We start from the raw sequence: 20,666 nt of genomic DNA, 5'->3' as shown, positions 1-20,666 counted from the left end.
AAAAGAATACAGAAATACTCCCAGACTAGGGTCCTAAGATCCAACCTTCAGGAACTGCTAATAACCCCATGATTCAAAAAATCCAGAATCGGCGGATGCTCATTCTCAGTAGAAACAGCTGCCATATGGATTACCATGCCGGTACACATCAGGAAAGCCAAGACAGAAAGACTATTTAGGAAAACATTGAAAACGTGGATGTTTAGCCTTCCCTGAACCTCATATGGCGTAATTCCTGCTGCTGTTGCTGTTACTAGCGCCGGACACCCCCGTCAGAGGTAGCCGTGCACTCTATAAATGGTAGTAATAATAATAATAATAATAATAAATGAAATTTATTTCCACACCCTCTCGGATAGATCTCGAGAGGCAGTGCCCGCATTGATCAGGTCTGGTTGCTTTTTGTGTACGAATTGAGTGGAGGGCAACCTAATCAATTCTTTTCCTTCTGTAGCTCCTTATTGTGAGCCACATCAGATCCCACCCAACCCCATCCAACAAACCTATGCACTGGGCTAGGAACATCAAGTAAATCTCAATACCGAAATTGCCCACTATAATACAGCAAAGATTGTTGTTCTTGAGCAAGTGGCACTGCTCAAATTAAAACAATCTTATAAGATCCAATAGAAATTCTGGTTCAACGTAGATCCTAACAACAAGAGGAGACAACTAAGACAGACAGAGAGGATATGGAGACAGAACCCCTCTTAACAGCACGGCTTTCCTATAAGACCCAACTTGAACCAACTTGACCGTGCTTAGAACAGACCCAGGGAGCTCTGTAGCATAATTAAACGGCCAACTACCCTTACCTCTCCACACGAAACAACCGCCACCAGTGAGCACTGTGAAGAAATTGCTAACTTCTGCACTAATAAAGTCGTAAAAATTGAGCAATCCCTCACCCAAGTCACAAATATGACATCCATACCAACCTTCCCCACTGACTCACCTCCCACCAAGGTAGTCCCCCAAACCCCTTTTCAGACTTAAATAATGAACTAATGGCCCCAAGAAAAACTAATGTCAACTATGATCTCCTTCAACTGAAAAACGATGCTAATTGGTCTTATTTCAAACCTATGACAGAGAGTGAAGTCTTCATTGTAATTGAGAACTTGAAGCTCACATCCATCATTACTGATCCCCTCCCATCCACAATAGTACAAACCCTCAACTCTATCACCACCCGTTCTGGACAAAAATCATCAACACCTCTCTCCTCAGAACGTGTAACCGACTCCCTCCAACACACCCATACTCACAAACTAGGGAGGGAGGGAGGGAGGGGGGCCCAAGGGGGGCAATGACCTCAATTACCAACCTCCCGTTTCAAGCCAAATCAATGGAGATGTGCGTCGTACTACAACTCAACCAACATATAAACAACTTCACCCTCCATAACATCTCCCAATCAGGATTCAGGAAAGACTGTAGCACAGAAACTGCTATGCTCAACATCTTGAATGACATTCGCAGACCCTTAGATGATGCGGACTACTCCTACTTCACTTATCTGCAATTTTAGATACAGTAAATCACCCAGCATTACTCGAGACACTAGCACGGCACTGGTATTAATGGCACAGTCCTAAGATGGTTCACATCTTATCTGCAACATCGTTCGCAACAAATAAAAATCAACAACTGTCTCTCAAAACCTACACTAGTTCCATATGGTGTACCCCAAGGCTCAATTCTCTCTCCAACCCTTTTGAATCTCTTCATGGAACCCCTTACTGTTATCCTGAAACAAGCAGGGGTCAAATATCAACTATATGCCAATGACACTTAACGCTACTACAAATTTAAATCACCCTGTGACATCCTACATCTATACGCCACACTATACAAGATACAAACTTGGCTTAACACCAACCACTCAAAGTTGATCCCCCAGCAAAACTGAACTACTACTTTTCTTCCCTAAAACAACTCTCTACCAATCCAAGATTGGCTCAAGAATATGTACGCCCCAATTTGTTCTCTCACACTATCCAACTCTGTAAAGTCCTTGGGCATCACCCTGTACAAAGGCATGCCAATGAAGGACCACATCACAAACTAAGCCACAGGAACGCTTTACACACAAAAAACATCTTGAGAAAATCAAAATGTTCAATACCCCGGATGAATTTAAGATAGTAGTGCAATCTCTAGTCCACTCAGAACTGGATTATGGCAACGCCATTTTCACAGGAACTCTGAAAAATCACATTGCCGCCACACCAAGAACAGTTCTCCACATGGCTGCCCATAGAAGTAAGATGCATCTACAAGACTGCTTGCATCACCCACAAAGCACTTCATACACATAAGCCCAACTGTCTAGATACCACATTTTTGAAAGCAGGAAGAGCCAGGACTTTGAGAAGCTCCAACTCATTTCTAATAACTCACAAACTGAAAATGAAATCCTCCCAGACACGATGGAAATGCACCTAGGATCAGGAACTCACTCCCTTGAGATATCCGCTGCAACTCCCCCTTTTCCTGCTTTCAACTGGACCTTAAATACCTACTGCTCAAGAAATGCTTCAACAAGCACGCACATTCCCAAAGCTCACACCCAAACAAACTAGACCCGCTGCGGCGGTCGATTGATTCAGCTGTCTACTATTTCTTTTACTCCAATAACTTATGCTGTTCTGATGTCCGCATAGTGTAACTACCTTGACGGTCTAATGATTGTCTTTGCCGGTCTACATTTATGTACTTCAATCAAACAATCTTGCATTGTATGCAAAGCGCTCTGATACCTCATGGTCTAGCTAGTACTATATAAAACCTATAAATATGCTGAAGTAAAGTTGATGTAGAATCTCTTCCTCTAGTTTATTCAGCTTCGGGTCTTCCTACTAGTGGTTTATTTATTTTTGGGAAACAGAGTAGTACAAAGGCGAATAACAGTCTACAGCCTAAAAATTGACAATCCAGTACAAACTGGATCAGAGTTAAACAGCTACTTGACAGCTTTAGGGCTTTGGTTTTACTGAGGTAGTATTTTAGCGCTCTCTTTATAGCTTGCATGTTGACAATTCGATGAGGAAGATGACTTAGGAAAAAAAGTTGGTAGCGAAATGGTTTGTTTTATGTGGAAGTTGGGACGACTTTAAAAAGGATGTGTTCCTATTTTGGTGGAATATGATGTATGTATAACTTGTCACTGCAAAATACTTGTGTCTCTCCAACACTGCTAGATGATGTAGTGGCCACATGGAATGCTATCTTCAAAGACCAATGTTGGAGTATTCTTTGTGCAACGGTTTGAAAGGTAAATTTACCTTCAATGAGGAATCCATCAGCTTGGTTAAGAAACATATTAAATCACTGGTATCATAAGAAATGCGGTCAGAGCTGGACTCTTAATTATGCTGTATTACCCTTTATAAATGAAGAATACAAGCCAAATGTAGAAGATACATAAGACCAGTTTCTTCTTGGACAGATTAATGTGTCCAAGTTGACAGATCCAAGCACCTTAAAGCAAAGTCTCTTCCACTTGTGTGTGTTCGAAGACCTAACACAATATATATATATTTTTTTACTTTACTACGAGCATTCAAGTAATTTGCAGGGAAGCTAAAATAGACATACTGCAATTTTTAATGAGCCAGTCTGCAAAATTCAACAATCTTCGGTTGTGTTATAATATCTTGTGTAAATGATCAACAGACCACTTTACATGGCAACAAGCCATCATTGCCATTCAACAGAAATACAGATCTTCTTGGCCTACCTGATCTTTGGTAAATGGCCAACAGGTGGGACCATAAATAATGCCTTTAACACGTTGATCAAAAGAGCATTTCCCTTAGAGCGGTGTCAGAGATATATGGATGTGAAACTTAGTAATGTTCAGGTGTTTCTATTGGGGGTGACTGTCAGGGATCATAGAACAGGTAGAGAAACTTGAAAAGGTGCTGCTTCTTAAGGTGGCTGCTTGATGGTTTTGTCTCCTTGGTAGGTAAATTCTTGTTACTGTGAAGTGCTTGGCAATAGGCCTCTTCTAGGCTGTCCAAGCATCTCTCAAGAGGGTCCTCAACCTTAGTCATACCTGCTTGTATACATATTTATTTTCATGTAGCCCCCCTGTATCACCACTTTCCGGTTTGTTAGATGTGGGGAGAAAGAAATGAGGGTCAAGTGGACAGATCCGAACTTCAGCACGTTGACATGATATGAAGGATCTTTCTTAGTTCACGTGCCCTGAAGAAAAATATTTCCTAAGTGCTTTCCCTATCCAGACAGGAACAAATCTCTGGCAGGACGTTTTGATGGGAGAGGATTTTGAAAAGAAATTCTTTTCAACAAAACAAATCAGCTTTTACGGATTGTCCCACCATGAGAAGACGCTTACTGCACTGGTCCTATAGACTTTTTGTAGAGGCCTAATGTGCAGCCTGACATTGAGAACTATAAAGATGCAGGACATCCTTGATTTTAGATGTCTAACATCAATTTAACAATATCTGGTATTCAAGTAGTTGCATGTGTCCCTAGACTGAAATGTTGCTTATCCAAAGGGAACATTTGTGTTTGATTTGTGTACAAACAGTTAATTCTCATCACTGGAATAGTTGTGGAATCTTCATGTTCGATGTCCTAGAGCATGCATCTTTGTGATTGCATTTTGAACAGCTGTGACTTTCAAGAGCCAGTATGGATGCAGATTTTGGTTTAGTATTAGGACTTAGAATTGAAAGTACTTGGTATGCACTTGGTGCGTCAGGAACTTTGTGCGCTTCAGGCCTCTGAATCCTACAAATGGGCATCTTTGTGGCACACATCTCTATGCTGGAGTGGAGGTATATGATGAAGTATATGATGCAGTGTGACCACCCCTTTCCTTTTGTCAGCTAATCTGGTGTTCTTAGGCTGAGCCTCAACACCTATTTATGCATTTCTTTCTCATCAAAAACTGTGCTGAAAAGATGCCTTTATGACTGGGCATCAGTAGCATCCTTTCCAGAGCTTGGCTTGGTGCATGAAGCACATTTCTTTTCTCAATTCTTATATACAGTGTTATTTTGATCCTGTGGGAATTGTATTTGAAGGTGATGTTTTTAGGGATTTCAGATTATGACCATTCTACCCAATCAATGGCACCTTTTGTATGCTGCTATGTTTGGCTAGGACCCTACAGGAGTGAGGAAGTGATTGTTTTAATGCTTGACCGATGGGGACTGACCACCTTTTCTCCATTATGGTGGTCATTTAAAGAACAGAGTTTGAAAATTATGCAGCTGTTAATACTGCTGGGAAAGTGCTGGCAGAAGTGCTGATGGTATTGGACGTTCATGTGACCGCACAGAGGTCAAAAGTGCCATTTAAATGTCTCTCTCGCTGTGCTGCTTTGACTGTGTCCACTTCTACTTTCATTTTATACTTTTCATCATCGCTCTGAGGCCCAAACAAGGTTCCAGTAAAACGCTGATTCAAAACTTAACACCAGGATTCAGATCAGAAAAATACCTTCCTTAATGAGTGCGTGGCGATGTACATGCCTGAAGATTTACTTATTGAACAAGTTACTTACCTTCGGTAACGATGTATCTGTAAGAAACATTAGTTAGTTGGATTCCTCACCTTAGAATATCCCCAGGCGTCAGACTGGATCCGGAAGATTTTTCGTCAGCAATACCCCTTGCGCGTCGCTAGTCGTCGGCGTCGTGCGCCGGAATGACGTCGGAGTACTTAGACGCCGCCCTCGCGCGCTGACGTCAGTTCTTGTACATAGCTTTCCGCGCCAGGAACGCAGAGCTATGCAAAAGACCGACACTGGTGCCAAAAATAAAATCTAGGGGCCTGAAAAGGATAACCTTAACCCTAGATGTCAGTTCGCAGAACGGGGAGGATGGGTGGGTCGGTGAGGAATCTAACTAACTAATGTTTCTTACAGATACATCGTTACCGAAGGTAAGTAACTTGTTCATCTGAAAGAAACACGTTAGTTAGATTCCTCACCTTAGAATAGATACCCAAGCAATACCATCCCCGGTGGTGGGTCTGCGAACCAAGATCACACCAGAAAGTCCTGGAGGACAGAACGGCCAAAGAAGCCATCCCTCCGGACTTGGCTGTCTAGGCAATAGTGCCTGGCAAACGTGTGTAGCGAAGCCCACGTCGCCGCCTGACATATGTCCTGCAAAGGGACTCCCCGCCCCAAAGCAGTAGTAGCCGCCGTGGCCCGAGTAGAATGGGCTCGCAGCCCAACAGGAGGGTCCTTTTTTGCCAAGGAACAACACATTTTGATGCACAAAACGACCCACCGAGAGATGGTCCGTTTGTGCACAGCTTTCCCCTTCTTAGCACCCACGTATCCAACGAAAAGTTGGTCGTCCACCCGGAACTGCTTTGTGCGGTCCAGATAAAAGGAGAGCGCACGTTTTGGGTCCAGACAGTGGAGCCTCTCTTCCTCTTTGGAAGGATGCGGAGGCGGAAAGAAGGTGGGCAAGGTGACAGACTGCCCAAGATGAAATGGAGTCACCACTTTCGGAAGAAAGGAGGGACGAGGCCGAAGGACAACCTTGCCCGGATGAACAGAGAGAAAAGGAGGCTTTGATGATCAAGCCTGGAGCTCACTCACCCGTCTAGCCGAGGTGATGGCTACCAGAAAAGCAGTCTTAAGCGTCAGCAGACGAAGAGGACAATTATGAAGAGGCTCAAAGGGAGCACACATTAGAAATGTGAGAACAAGATTCAAATCCCACTGAGGCATTACAAAAGGGACAGGAGGGAACGTGTGAGTAATACCTTTTAGAAAGCGTGTAACTACAGGGGACTTGAAAAGAGAAGGCTGATCAGGAAGCCGCAAGAAGGCAGAGATGGCAGCAAGATAACCTTTCAAGGTGCCCAGGGCAGAGCCCTGCCGGGCCAAAGAAAGAAGAAAGAGGAGAACCTCAGAAAGAGGGGCGGAAAGGGGATCCACAGCCTTTGCTGTGCACCATGCCACAAATTTGTTCCACCGGCAGGCGTATACCGTCTTTGTGGAGGGACGCCTGGCTGCCAGAATGATATCACAGACTTCAGGAGGCAAGTCAAATGACATCAACTGCCGCCGCTCAATCTCCACGCATGGAGGTGGAGGCTGGACAGGTTCGGGTGGAGGACCGTCCCCTGCTGCTGCGACAGAAGATCCTCCCGAAGGGGCAGACATATCGGAGGATCGGTCAACATACTGAGTAGCTCGGGATACCAGTACCTTCGTGCCCAATCCGGAGCCACCAAGATGACTTGGGCCCGGTCGTGCCTGATCTTCTTCAGCACTCAAGGCAGAAGTGGTATAGGCGGAAAGGCGTACAACAGACCGCAACTCCACTCGTGACGAAAAGCGTCGCCGAGCGAGTGCCGCCTTGGAAATTCCAACGCGCAGAACTGCTGACATTGCGCGTTCTCTTCGGTGGCGAATAGATCTAACCAAGGCTCTCCCCACTGCTGAAAGAGACCTTGCGCCACTTCGGAGTTCAGACGCCATTCGTGATCCATCATGCACCGGCGGCTGAGTTAGTCTGCTCTGGCGTTCAGAGAGCCCGCCAGATGTTGAACCACTAGGGTGACGCCCTGGTGTTCCAGCCACGTCCAGAGGCGCAGAGCCTCCTGACAAAGGGTCCACGACCCCACCCCGCCCTGTTTGTTGCAATACCACATGGCGGTGGTGTTGTCCGTGAACACCTGCACGACACTTCCCCTGACAGAGGGAAGGAAGGCTTTCAGTGCAAGTCGGATCGCTCTCAACTCCAACAGGTTGATGTGGAGGCGAGACTCCGCAGGAGATCAGAGGCCTCTGATCTCCGCCTCTCCCATATGGCCCCCTCATCCCAGGAGGGACGCATCCGTCACTACGACATGCTCCGGTTGGGGAAGGGAGAGGCTCTTGCCCGTGACCCAATCGCGGTCCGTGAGCCACCACTGCAACTGCTGTGCAGTGCCCTCCGAGATCAAGACATGGTCGGACAGGTTGCCGTGATGCTGGGCCCACTGAAACTTCAGGTCCCACTGCAGAGCCCGCATGCGCCGCCTGGCGTGATGCACTAGTAGGATGCAGGAGGCCATCAGCCCCAGAAGCCGCAACACTAGCCTGACCGAAACCCAGGATAGAGGCCGAAAGATGGGAATCGGGCCTGAATATCCCGGACCCGCTGTTCCGGCGGATAGACCCGGAACTGCGCCGAATCGAGAACCGCTCCGATGAAGAGGAGCTTCTGAGAGGGACTCAGGTGTGACTTCGGCACGTTGATGGAAAACCCCAGCAAATGCAGGAGATCCGCCGTAGTCTGGAGGTGGGAGACGACTGCCTGGGGCGAGCCCGCCTTCAACAACCAGTCGTCGAGATAGGGGAAGACTGGAACCCCTGATCTGCGCAGATGAGCTGCGACCACTGCCATCACTTTCGTGAACACCCGAGGGGCACTGGTAAAGCCGAAGGGGAGCACGGTAAACTGAAAGTGCTCTTGACCCACCGTGAACCGCAGGTAACGCCGGTGGGCCGGCAGGACGGGGATGTGGAAATATGCGTCCTGCAAGTCCAACGCTACCATCCAGTCTCCAGGGTCTAGGGCAGCTAGAACCTGAGCCAAAGTTAACATTTTGAACCGTTCCTTCCGGAGGTCCAAGATAGGGCGTAGGCCTCCTTTGCCCTTCTTGGGAACCAGAAAGTAGTGGGAATAACAACCACGACCTACTTCTGGGCTCGGAACGCGCTCGACGGCCCCCTTGGCCAAGAGGGCCGAAACTTCCTCATGGAGAAGATTCAAATGATCCCCCGAGATACGGTGGTGCTGCGGTGGCATGGCTGGAGGGGTCGTCTCGAAGGGGAGGGAGTAGCCCCTTCGGACGATTTGCAGCACCCACCTGTCCGATGTGATGGACCGCCAGTGGAGCAGGTGATGGCGAACTCTGCCGCCCACTGGCGTGGAATGGGCCTGAAAGCTCGGACTAGGAAGGCTTTGAGGCGGATGCTGCCGGGGTGGATGTGGGCTGACCGCGTCGTCCTCCAGAACCGCCTCGGCGGAAACCACGCCCACGACCGCGTGCAGGTTGGTTCTGCGGCTGGTGGCTAGGCGGACGTGAGGAGGCACCCCTTCCTTGGCCACGAAAGGGGCGAAAGGCGGAAGTTTGCGACCGCGGGGCCGAGAGGGCCAAGGACTTGGCCGTAGCCCGGGAGTCCTTAAAGCGATTCAGCGCACTGTCCGCTTTCTCACCAAAAAGGCGAGTGCCATCAAAGGGCATGTCCATGAGAGTGCTCTGGACATCCCCCGAAAAGGACGTGGACCGCAGCCAGGCGTGACGTCTAAGCGCCACCGTGGTAGAAATCGCCCTACCCAGCGAGTCCGTAGTGTCAAGCCCACATCTGATTGCATGTCGTGCTGCATCCCTCCCATCGGCCAGAGCCTGGGTAAGACGTGTCCGGGCCTCCTCCGGGCACAGGGGCAGCACGTCCTCCACCGTATCCCACAGAGAGTGGGAATAACGGTCCAAAAGACAGGCGGTGTTCAAGGACCGCAGACCCAAACTAAGGGAGGAGAACAGCTTTTTGCCAAACTGTTCCAGTCTCTTGGAATCCCGGTCCGGAAGGAGGATTGGGAGGTAGAAGCCTGGATAACCAGGCTCTCGGGGGTGGGGTGTTGGGACAGAAAACTGGGGTCGCCCGGAGCAGGGCGGTGGCGCCTGGCGACGTTCCTGTCCACAGGAGAAACTGTGGAGGGCTTGGACCAGGTGCCCTGCAGAACGTCAATGAGGGCCTCATTGAACTGCAGCAGAGGCTCAGTGGAGCTTGCTGCAGACTGAAGCACCTCAGTGAGGACGTTAGTCCTCACAGCCACGGCAGGCAGCTCGAGCTCAAGGGCTGCAGCCGCCTTGCGCAGCACCACAGAGAAAGCAGCACCCTCCTCCGAAGCCACAGTCGGAGGAGAGATGAATCCAGTGTCTGGTGAGTTCATCTGCCCAGTCCTGTGACAGCTGAGCCTGAACGGCCATAGGATCCTCTGACCCCTCCCATTCGCACCCGTTATCCGATTCCTGGTAAACAGGAGGAAGGATCGGAGCCGGACGATAGACATAATGTGTCTCTAATGGCGCCGTACACGGCATCCATCGACGCCGTAACGGCGCCGGGTCCGGAGCGGGGCTGAACTGGGGCTCGACGCCGAGCGGAGCCGGCGTCGGAGGTGGAACCTGTGTCGACGCCGGCGGAGGAGGCGTGACGAGGTCGACCGGCATCGGCGGGGACGAGTCCCTCGGGAACCTGCGGCGTCGAGGCCGGAGCCGGCGACGGGGCCGGAGCCGGCGCCGGAGCCGCCGGCATGCAAGGTTGCCCAGTCGGGTCCGCGGGGCCCGAAGGCGCGCCAGCGGGCGTCGACGGCGGAGCCAGGCTCCTCATGGCCGAGAGGAAGGCACTGACTTCCGCCGGCGTCGCGTCAGTCCCAGGGACCGGCGGGTATGGGGACTTGCGCGGCGCCTGCGGCTCCGCTGGAGCCGCGGTGGTGGAACCACCCTGACCCTCGGCCGAGTCGCGCGACCGGCGAGGGGAGTCCGAAGAGCGGTGTCGCCTCTTGGACTTCTTGGAGTGCTTCGACTTACCCGAAGACTTGGAGCCAGACGAGCGATGATGACGTCGGCTGCGGCTCCGCGACCGATCCTTGGACCTCCTCCTGGACCGGGATCGAGAGGGGCGCGGAGCCAAGTGGCGAAGCTCGAGGAGCTTACGGGACCGCTCCCGTCTAGCCTTCGAGGTCAGGGCCTTGCAGTCCGAACACAACTCCGCGTCGTGGTCGAGGCCCAAACAGTAAAGGCACCGGCGGTGATGATCCGTAACCGACATCAAGCGGTTGCAGTCAGCACAGGCTTTGAAACCAGGCATCCTACCGGCACCGGAGTCGAGACAAGATCAAAAAGGATCAAAAAACTTAGTCAAAAAAGACTAAAAGGGGTAGCTCTCCTGGATCTGCGCTTACTGGCGTGGAAAAAAGAAGAAATGACATCAGCGCGTGAGGGCGGCGTCTAAGTACTCCGACGACGTCATTCCGGCGCACGACACCGACGACGGACGCGGAGCCGCACACGACGCCTAGCGACGCACAAGGGGTATTGCTGACGAAAAATCTTCCGGATCCAGTCTGACGCCTGGGGATATTCTAAGGTGAGGAATCTAACTAACGTGTTTCTTTCAGATATTTAATTCACACAACCTTTCCTTCGCTTCAACATTTTCACAAATTCTAAAAAACATTGGCATTTGTTTGTACAGGTCTTCTGCAAATAAATGGAGTCCCACATTGAACAGTCTAATCTGGCAAGAAGCACCAAAGACAGACTTTTGAAGGCTTTTGTGCATGTTCTAGAACATTCTGTACATGGTCCGCAGCTTTTACATCCCACTGAACCCTCTCCATTACGAAGTCTTGAGTTGATACTAATTTCAACATGCTAGGTAACATTTAGTTTGCTGCTGTCACTATTGTCAAATAAGGTAGTGGTTGAAACTGGAAAAATGTTGGATCTTAGTGTGGTGGGTGATATTTTTGTAGAAGGTGAGGCTTTGGGTCATGAAAACACATCGGTTGAAAAGATTTCCAATATTGAATCTAGAAAACATGAACCAGGTTATACATTCTACTAGAAGGGAACAATCAGTAATATTCTTAAACATTGGTAGGACCAGCTAGACTAAGAGTGTGAATGGTCTTTTCTAGGGCTGCTCAAGTCCACTTTAGTCTCTGGTCTATTCCTTCGCTGTCAAAACCAGAAATACTTGGTGTGCCCCTGTAAGCACGTCATCTATGACCAGGTCTATGGTCATTTACCTCATTCAAAGCGCTGAACTGAGTTCCAAGATGACACCCTTACACAACCTATGAACTATTTGTTGCTTTTGTTTTAAAGAGGAAGAACAGTTAAATGACCCATCTCACTCCGACAACCCTTTATGGTTAATTTCAGCACAATACAGGAAATGAAAGCAAAAGCTATGCATACATTCAGCTTTCTCCGAAGAATACAAAAAGGTTTTGAGAGACCAAACACCTTAGTAAAAATCCTTGCTAATTGTCCTCAGTGTCTGGCACAGATTTAATTACTATTAATGAGTTTTATTAGAGTGGGCTTGTCACTGGAACATGGAATACTTAGACCCAAAGACACATGGCAATTAAAATAACCGACATACAGGAGAGCACCGAACTGTGAATTGATTGAACTTCTTATGTTCAAATAAAATAGAAGGTTTGGCCTTCAAGAGAGACTGATTTCGGCACATCTCGAACAGTAATAAACAGCAGCACTACACACGAGGTTACAAAAGAGAAACCTATATATAAGAAAGATAACAATTCACGTAAGGCTGAATATGGTATTACAAAGGCATACAAAATATGGATGTGCACTGGCTGCCTAGAAATTAGTTATTATTAAACCTTTTCAGGCTCAGAAGGCTTACTTCATATAAAAGCTGCAAAGGGTTCTCAATGTAGCAAATCAGTTACATACATTATGGCCTTGCACTCTAGGCACTCAAATACATAACTAATAATTTAATAGTGTACATAAACTTGCCTATGCAGAGACATACAACATTCAGAGCAACCTGGGCAGTTGTAATAGAAAACACAAGTCAATCATTTCTGCTTTTATCTTACCTTTTGTTGACCGGGGCTCTCTAACAGCTGCTGTTTTAATCTAAGCTCTTTTTCCATTATTTCTCTCATTTTCAGATTTACCTGAAATAAAGGGGTAACATGGCTTACAATTAATACCTCCAAAACCTGAAGATATCCACTGAAAAAGTGTCTGTATGTTCTGATCCACTCCGGAGCTAACAAAAAGACAGTAAAAAGTCTATTTGTAAATCCAATTGTCAGATGTTTTGTTTCATGGATGCACATGCTTTGACATTTTTCACAAGCAACGTAGAGACTGACGGGCAGATGACTTGCACGGGCTTCTTTAGGTACTTATGGGCAAGAGTGCACATACATACCACAAAGCAAATTCTTCAAAATCATTACTACATGGATTAATTGATCTTATAATACAAATTTTATTTACCCACACAACCGGTTTTGGGCTTGCATTCTTAAAATACAATGACCTATGCTCTAACATCAGAAACTACTGCCAAATTAGTCATGTGTCCATTGTGATTATAAAAATATTGTCCATAGTCCGATTAGAACTAACCACTGGTGTGAAATACTAAGGCCCTGAGAAGGGTGTTCTTATACTGCAACTGGCTCACCAAGCAGAGAAGAGAGGGCCATTAAGGAATCTACTGCCAGATCGAGCCTCTACTAGATACGGCATTACCGAAGGTAAGTAACTTGTTCACCTGATAAAGAATTCTAGCTGCAGATTACTTACCTTAGTATAGATAGCCAAGCAATGCCTCCCCAGAAGTGGGTCCGCAAAGCCAATTTAAACCAGAAAGTCCTGCAGGATTGAACGGGCGAAGTGTCCATTGTGATGGACTAGATTGTCTAGACAGAGTTTGATAAACATGTGCAAGGACGCCCACGTGACTGCTTAACAGATGTCCAGGACAGGGATTCCACAGGATAACAATGGTTGCAGCTTTAAATCTGGTGGAATGAGCACAAAAATGCTCAGGGTGTTGCTTCGTGGCCATTGAATAGCAGATCTTGATGCAGGGCACAATCTATCTTGAGCTAGTCCGTTTCTGCACAGCCTTCTCTTTCTTGGCTCCCACAAACCAATGAAGAAGAGATCTTTCACAAAGAACTCTTTTGTGCGATCAAGGTAGAACGACAATGCACTTTTGGGTCCAGATGGTGGAGTTTCTTTTCCTCTTTGGAGGGGTGAAGTGGAGCACAAAAGGTAGGCAGTGATGTTCTGGATTATATGGAAAGGAGTTACGACCTTCGGAAGGATGCATGTGTCTGGTGGACCAGCTTGCCTGGGTAGATGGTGGTGTAGGCAAGGTGCGCCAAGAGCTTCTGCAATTCGCAGACCCTCGTGGCCGCTGTAATGGCCACCAGAAAGGCAGTTTTGACAGTCAATAGCAGAAAATGGGAATTGTGCAGAGGCTCAAAAGCTGCACACATTAAGAAGGTTAGAACAAGACCCCATTGGGGCATGATGAATGGACTGGAGGGAAACGTGCTACAGGCCTTTAAGAAACCTAGCCACAATAAGTGACTTGAATAAAGAAGGTGGGTCGGATAAACCGCAAGAATGCGGAAATGGCCATTAAGCTTTAACTGTGCCCAGAGCAGAGCCCTGCTGGGCCAAAGAGAGTAAACAGAAGTAACATAGAGGGAGGTGCAGAAAGAGGGCTGATGTTTTTAGAATCACACTATGTTACAAACTTATCCCAAAGGCACACGTATACCAACTTGGTTGAGGGGCACCTGGTTGCCAGAATAACATCACAGACTTTGAAAGGAAGGTCAAAAACTGACAACTGTTGCTGCTCAATCTACGCACATGAAGGTGAAGGGTGCAAATGTCCAGGTGCAGAACCCTCCCCTGTTGCTATGACAGAAGATGCTCTCGAACAGGCAGCCTGATTGGGAGACCGATGGTCATGATCAAAAGCTCGGGATACCACTTTCAAAGCCACAAAAATAACTTGGGCCGGTCATTCCTGATCTTCTTGAGAACTCTAGGCATGAGTGGTATAGGCAGAAAGGCATACAGGAGGCCGGAGCTCCACTAGAGACAAAAAGTGTCTCAGCGGTGGAGAACAGAAGTTACCAAGGCTCTCCCCACTTCTGAAAGAGATCTTTTAACACCTCTGAAGCGAAGTAATTTTAGAAACAATCTATCTGCACAACATAAATTAAATAACTTATAGTGCCAAGAACACGGTTAGATGCATTTATGTCAGCAAAGAAATGCAAATTAGAGTTAACCATGCTGTTTCAGTGGTTTACTAAATGTAAAATTGAATACTTTGTAACTACGATTATCCAGTATTGGTATCTTTTATAGATTCACATGCTTGAATCATTCCCCGTCGTTGAGATGGGAGTCCCATGGTAACATAATCAAGCAGTAAACGATAATTTCCATAGGCTATAATGGCCATAAGCCTTGGCTTTAATAGCCTATCTATCTCCTTATTAAAAAGGACCAAACTTTAAAAACAGAATCTGATGCTAGCACCTTCTAGAACACTACCAGCAGAGGCAGTTACCCTCAGATTTTCTAAGCACAAGTGGGAAGTAAGAATTCCAAAGTCCAAAGAGGGAAGCCTCTACGGGGAGGAGGGTGGGTTGCATGTGAATCTATGAACGATACCAATACTGGATACCATAGTTACAGGTAAGTAGGAAAATGTTACTTACCAGTATGCATCTGTTCTCGGCATGTGGAGCTGTAGATCCACACACTTATGCATAGATCGCCATCTGGTGTTGGGCCCTGATGTATGCACCTTGTTGTTGTCCTGGAAAGTCTTTGGAAGTCACGGGATAGGTGGCTCCTCCTTTGGACAATAGCGCACATGGGCATCGACTCCATCGTTAGATTGTTTTTTCACCAAGAAGGGAAATGATGGAGTTTTGTAAGAAACAGAAAAGATGTCCATGTATGTTGCAACTAAATAAGATAATACTGGAACAGACAAAGGCTTCCGGGGAGGTGGGTGGGCGTGTGTAGATCTACAGCTCCACCTGCCAAGAACAGATGCATACTGGTAAGTAGCATTTTCCGTTCGAGGCATACGAGCTGTAGATCACACACTTATACATAGATTGCATAGCAGTACTCCTCCTTAGCGGCAATTGCCAGTGTCTGTTGCAGTAGTTTGAAATTGTGTTTTAAGTACAGCTTGGCCCACACTAGCTTGTTGTTTTGTCTGCACAGCTACACAATAGTGTGTGCGGTGTGTACCATGTAGCTGCCCTGCAGATATCATCTAAGGGAATGTTCCCTAAAAATGCCATTGAAGCCCCTAACTTTTGGGTAGAGTGGGCTTTAGGGGGAATTGATAATGTACATTTTGCTTTGTGATAGCAAATTTGTAAACATTTGACAATCCACCTTGCGATCCCAGATTATGATATGGGATTGCCTTTATGTGGTGGTAAGAAGGATACAAAGAGTTGTTCTGTTTTGCGAAAAGGTTTTATCCTGTCAATATAATAAAGGAGTGCTCTTTTTACCTCTAGAGTATGAAGAGCTCTTTCTGTGGCTGTTTGTGGTTGCGAGAAGAATACTGGCAATTCAACAAACTGATTGAGATGAAAAGGAGAGATACATTTAGGAAGGGATTTGTCCTGAGAACCACTTTGTTATGATTGAGTTGTAAAAATGGTTCTTGAATAGTTAGTACTTGTAGCTCGATAAGAGAAGTAATGGCCACAAGGAAAGCGACTTTCCATGTAAGAAATTGTAGCTCACATTTATGCAGAGGTTCGAATGGAGGGCCCATTAGTCTTGTGAGGACAATGTTTACATTCCACACTAGTGAGGGTGGTACCCCAGGAGGAATGATTCTTTTAAGGCCTTCCATAAATGCTTTAATTGCAGGTACCCTGAATAATGACACGTGTTGTCTATTTGGCAAGTAAGCTGCTATGGCAGCGAGGTGTAACCTAATAGATGTGTATGCTAGATTACACCTTTGAAGATGTAGTAGGTAACATATGATGTGTTGAATGGACACATCTAAAGGATTGATGTTGTTGTTATTACAGTAGATTACAAATCCTTTCCACTTGGCTGCATAGCAGGCTCTGGTGGTGGGGCGTCTAGCCTCTTTGATAACATTCATGCAGTCAGGGGGTAGGTTAAGGTAACCAAATTCTAAGACTTCAGGAGCCAGATCGCTAGGTTGAGCTGTGCTGGGTCCGGGTGTCTGATCTCTCCACGTTCTGTGTTAAGAGGCATGGGGAGAGGTGTAGTTTGTGGTGTGGGACTACTGATAGTTCCAGCAGTGTTGTGTACCATGGTTGTCTGGCCCATGTTGGAGCAACTAGAATGAGTGTCAGTGAGTGTTGCTGCAATTTGCGCACCACCAATAGAATAAGTGGGAGAGGCGGAAAAGCATAGGCAAATTTGCCTGACCAATTCATCCATATCGCATTGCCTTTGGACAATGGGTGTGGTTATCTGGCTGCGAAGCTTGGGCATTTTGTGTTGTAATGTGTGGCGAAGAGATCTATCTCTGGCTGCCCCCACATTTGGAAATACGGTTGAAGAACTTGTGGGTGAAGTTCCCACTCGTGAATCTGTTGTGTCTGATGACTGAACAGATCCGCTATGCTGTTTTGGACTCCTGGAACGTGTTGGGCTAGGAGAAAAATGTTTTGAGGAATAGCCCACCTGCATATGCTCTGCGCTAATTGAGAGAGCTGTAGGGAGTGTGTCCCACCTTGTTTTTGTATATAGTACATTGCTGTCATATTGTCGGTGCAGACTAGGAAAGCTTTGCCCGATATTTGTTTCTGGAATGATTTTAATGCCAGAAAAATTGCTAGTAACTTCAGGTGATTGATGTGGATTAATTTTTGCTGAGGTGTCCATTTGCCTTGCATGGTATGACGTAATAGACTAGCTCCCCAGCCGGTGAGCGATGAGTCTGCTGTTCGTACAATCTGTGGAACCAGCTCTATGAACGGTCGCCCTTTGGAAAGGTTTTGTGTGTTCCACCAGTGCAGAGAGCGATGCTTGCAGCTATCTACCAACACCAGATCTGTCAGCTGTACTTCAGCCTGGTTTCACTGACGTGCTAGGCATTCCGACGCATATGGAGTCAAGCATGAGGTACTATGAATATACAAGAGGCCATCATCCCTATGAGCTGCATGAACACTCGAGCTGGAAGCGAGTATTGTGATTGGAATTTTGTAATGAGACTTTGTATGCTTGCTATCCTCGGTGGACTGGGATATGCAAGGCCTTTTGAGGTGTTTATTGTGGCACCCAAATACTGTTGGATGTGGGACGGTTGAAGGTGAGACTTTGTGAGGTTTATGGTGAATCCTAAGTCGTGAAGTAGTTGGATCGTGGCAGGTGTGTGATTTACACACTGGTTGTATGACTTGGCTTTTATGAGCCAGTTGTCTAAGTACAGGAAGACGTGAATTTGTTGTCTTCTTAGGTGAGCTGCAACTACTGCTAGACATTTTGTGAAGACTTTGGGTGCTGTGGTGACTCCGAATGAGAGAACCTTGAATTGGTAATGTTGACCGTCCACTACAAATCTGAGATATTTCTTGTGAGTGGGGTGAATGGGAATATGGAAGAAGGCGTCCTTGAGATCTAGGGTGGCAAGGAAATCGCCTTGTGTGAGCAGAGGAAGAACCTGTTGAAGTGTGACCATGTGAAAATGGTCTGATTGTATGTAAAGGTTTAGGGGTCTGGAGGTCCAGGATGGGTCTCAGAATTCCATCCTTCTTTGGAATGAGGAAGTACAGGGAGTAAACTCCCGTGTTTTGCTGATGCAGGGGAACTGGTTCTATTGCATGTTTTTGTAGAAGGGAAAGCGCTTCTTGCTGTAGCAGCGATAAATGTTCTGTTGACATTGGGCGCTGTCTGAGTGGTATGTTTGGTGGAGTAAAGGTAAATTCTAGACAGTAACCGGTTTGAATGATTTGTCTCACCCACCTGTCGGTAGTGATGTTGCTCCAGACAGGTAGGAATTGTAGCAGTCTTCCCCCGACTGGAGTGGAATGGTCCGGGGGAGTGGAGGGAAGTCACTGGGTGGGGGTGGAGGCGGAGCGAGTATTGTTAGTTTGGCCTCTGCCTTTGTTATTATTGCCTCTGTAACCTCCTCTATGACAACCTTTGGTAAAGGTTGTTTGGGTGGGACTTTTGTAGGACGTGGAGGGGTTGTCAGAGGAGTACCCTCTGGAGGAGCCCCTAGAAGAGGAGCGACAAAATGAACGTCTGGGAGCTTGTGACTGCAAGGCTCCTATTGATTATTTTTTTTCTTTTTTGTTTTTTTTCAGCCGTGACGGTGTCTTTTTTCATCTTTTCTAGAGAGGAATCCACGGCAGGGCCAAATAGGTGTTCTTGATCAAATGGTTGGTTAAGTATGTTATTTTGAACTTCTGATTTAAACCCTGAAATGCGTATAGCCATGAATTTCTACATAAAAGGACACTTGTGTTGATGGCTCAGGAGGCGGTGTCTGCCACATCTAGAGCTCAACGAATGGAGGTGTTGGTTATAAGTTTACCCTCTTGTATGAGGTCGTTGGCGTTTGCCTTGTATTTGTCTGGGAGGTGTTGTAATAGGGTTTCCAACTCATCGTTGTGTGCCCTATCGTATATAGCCAGCAAAGCTTGTGTGTTGGCGATACGCCATATGTCGGCTGCTTGTATCGCTGTTCGTTTACCAGAAGCATCCAGGAGTTTTGACTCCTTGTCTGGAGGTGGAGCATCGCCTGATGTTTGTGAGTTAGCCCTCTTTCTAGCGTTGGACACCACTAAGGAATCCAATGGTATTTGTCCCTTGATGTAAACAGGGTCTGCTGGAGCAGATTTGTATTTTCTCTCTATTCTGGGGTTAATGACCCTAGCCCTAACAGGATCTTTGAACACCTCAGGTGCGTGTTTAATTACCCCTTTCAACATAGGGACAACAGTAGTGGACCTTTGAGATGTATCAAACGTGTCCATTAGAAAATCCTCCTCCACAGGGTCTGTATGTAGAGCTACCGCATGGTATTGTACAACACTGTGAACGAGCTGGGTGAAACCCATAGTGTCCTGGAGGGGAGGTCTTGAGGAATAGATGTCTTCTTGTGGCACATCAGGGACATCTGACGTGCCATAATTGTCCCATGGGTCACCTGAGGTGTAAGAGTGACTAGGATCCCCTAATGGTTCATCATCTGCACCCTCCCCCCGTCCCCAGAAGTGACATCATCGTCCTGAGGTGGAGGAGATGGTGAGGGGAGTGAAGATAGAGTAGGGGAGTGGTGTGGAGGGGGAGTTGGAGGGGGAGGTGGAGAAGGAAGTCTGAGAGGAGATGTTGCAATGTCCCTCTTCTTTGGTGGAGATGGAGCCGGTACAGGCATGTCCATTGTTCTCTTGGAGCTGAGAGTTAGTTGACCTGTTTTGGGGTCTTTAAGAAGAGTTTTTTTGCGTTGGATCCGGTCGAAAAAGCTCTTCTTGAGGAGGTTGGTCTTTTGGTGCCGATTTTTCGGTTCCGAAGGTTTGTGCGGCGCCGAATCTGGAGCCGATTTATGCTGTTTAGGCTTGGAAACGAGAGATTTTTTGGTTTCTAAAGAAGCCTGTGGAACCGGTTGTTTTTTCGGTTCCGAGGGTTGAGAACCTGTACTCTTCGGAAGTGGCTTTTTACTCGGTTCCGATTACTTTTTCGGAGTCGAGGGGTCAGTACCAGAAGGTTTCGGTGCCAATTGCGTTGATGTGGAGCCAGTGGTCGGCACAGGGGGAAGACAGTTTCTTTTTGGGTGCCGGGGATTGGGTTTCGGCACTGACAGCAGGCTGACTCAATCCCGAGTGGCCTGAAGGCTTATGTGTTGACTTCTTTGTCGGGCCCGAAGGCGGGACGTTTGAAGTCTTGTCCCGATGTGCACCTAGGCCCGAAGTTGTTACCGAAGTCTTTTTCGGGGGAGGGGGTCGGGGGTCGGGTCGACGTCACTACTTACGACCCGCTGCCCTGTGGTGAGGTCTTCGATGTTGGAGTCGTTGGCTTCGGAGGCGCCGACGAGGCCTTCTTCGACCCGCTCCTGG

General features: G+C 47.3%; 1 protein-coding gene across 1 annotated transcript in view; it reads right to left on the bottom strand.

The window, feature by feature from the left end:
* CAMSAP1 (calmodulin regulated spectrin associated protein 1) overlaps window positions 1–20,666 on the bottom strand; it is a 484,517-nt gene that overhangs the window by 231,352 nt on the left and 232,499 nt on the right. The window contains exon 5 of the mRNA XM_085613485.1: window positions 12,639–12,719. Within this exon, the coding sequence (XP_085469611.1) occupies window positions 12,639–12,719 (81 nt within the window). The remainder of the gene's footprint in view (window positions 1–12,638; window positions 12,720–20,666) is intronic.

The sequence above is a fragment of the Triturus cristatus genome, chromosome 1_2, assembly GCF_964204655.1.
Source record: "Triturus cristatus chromosome 1_2, aTriCri1.1, whole genome shotgun sequence".
In the NCBI taxonomy this organism is placed as follows: Eukaryota; Metazoa; Chordata; class Amphibia; order Caudata; family Salamandridae; genus Triturus; species Triturus cristatus.
The sequence above is the reverse complement of the archived record's forward strand: the minus strand, read 5'-3'. Positions and strand labels throughout refer to the sequence as shown.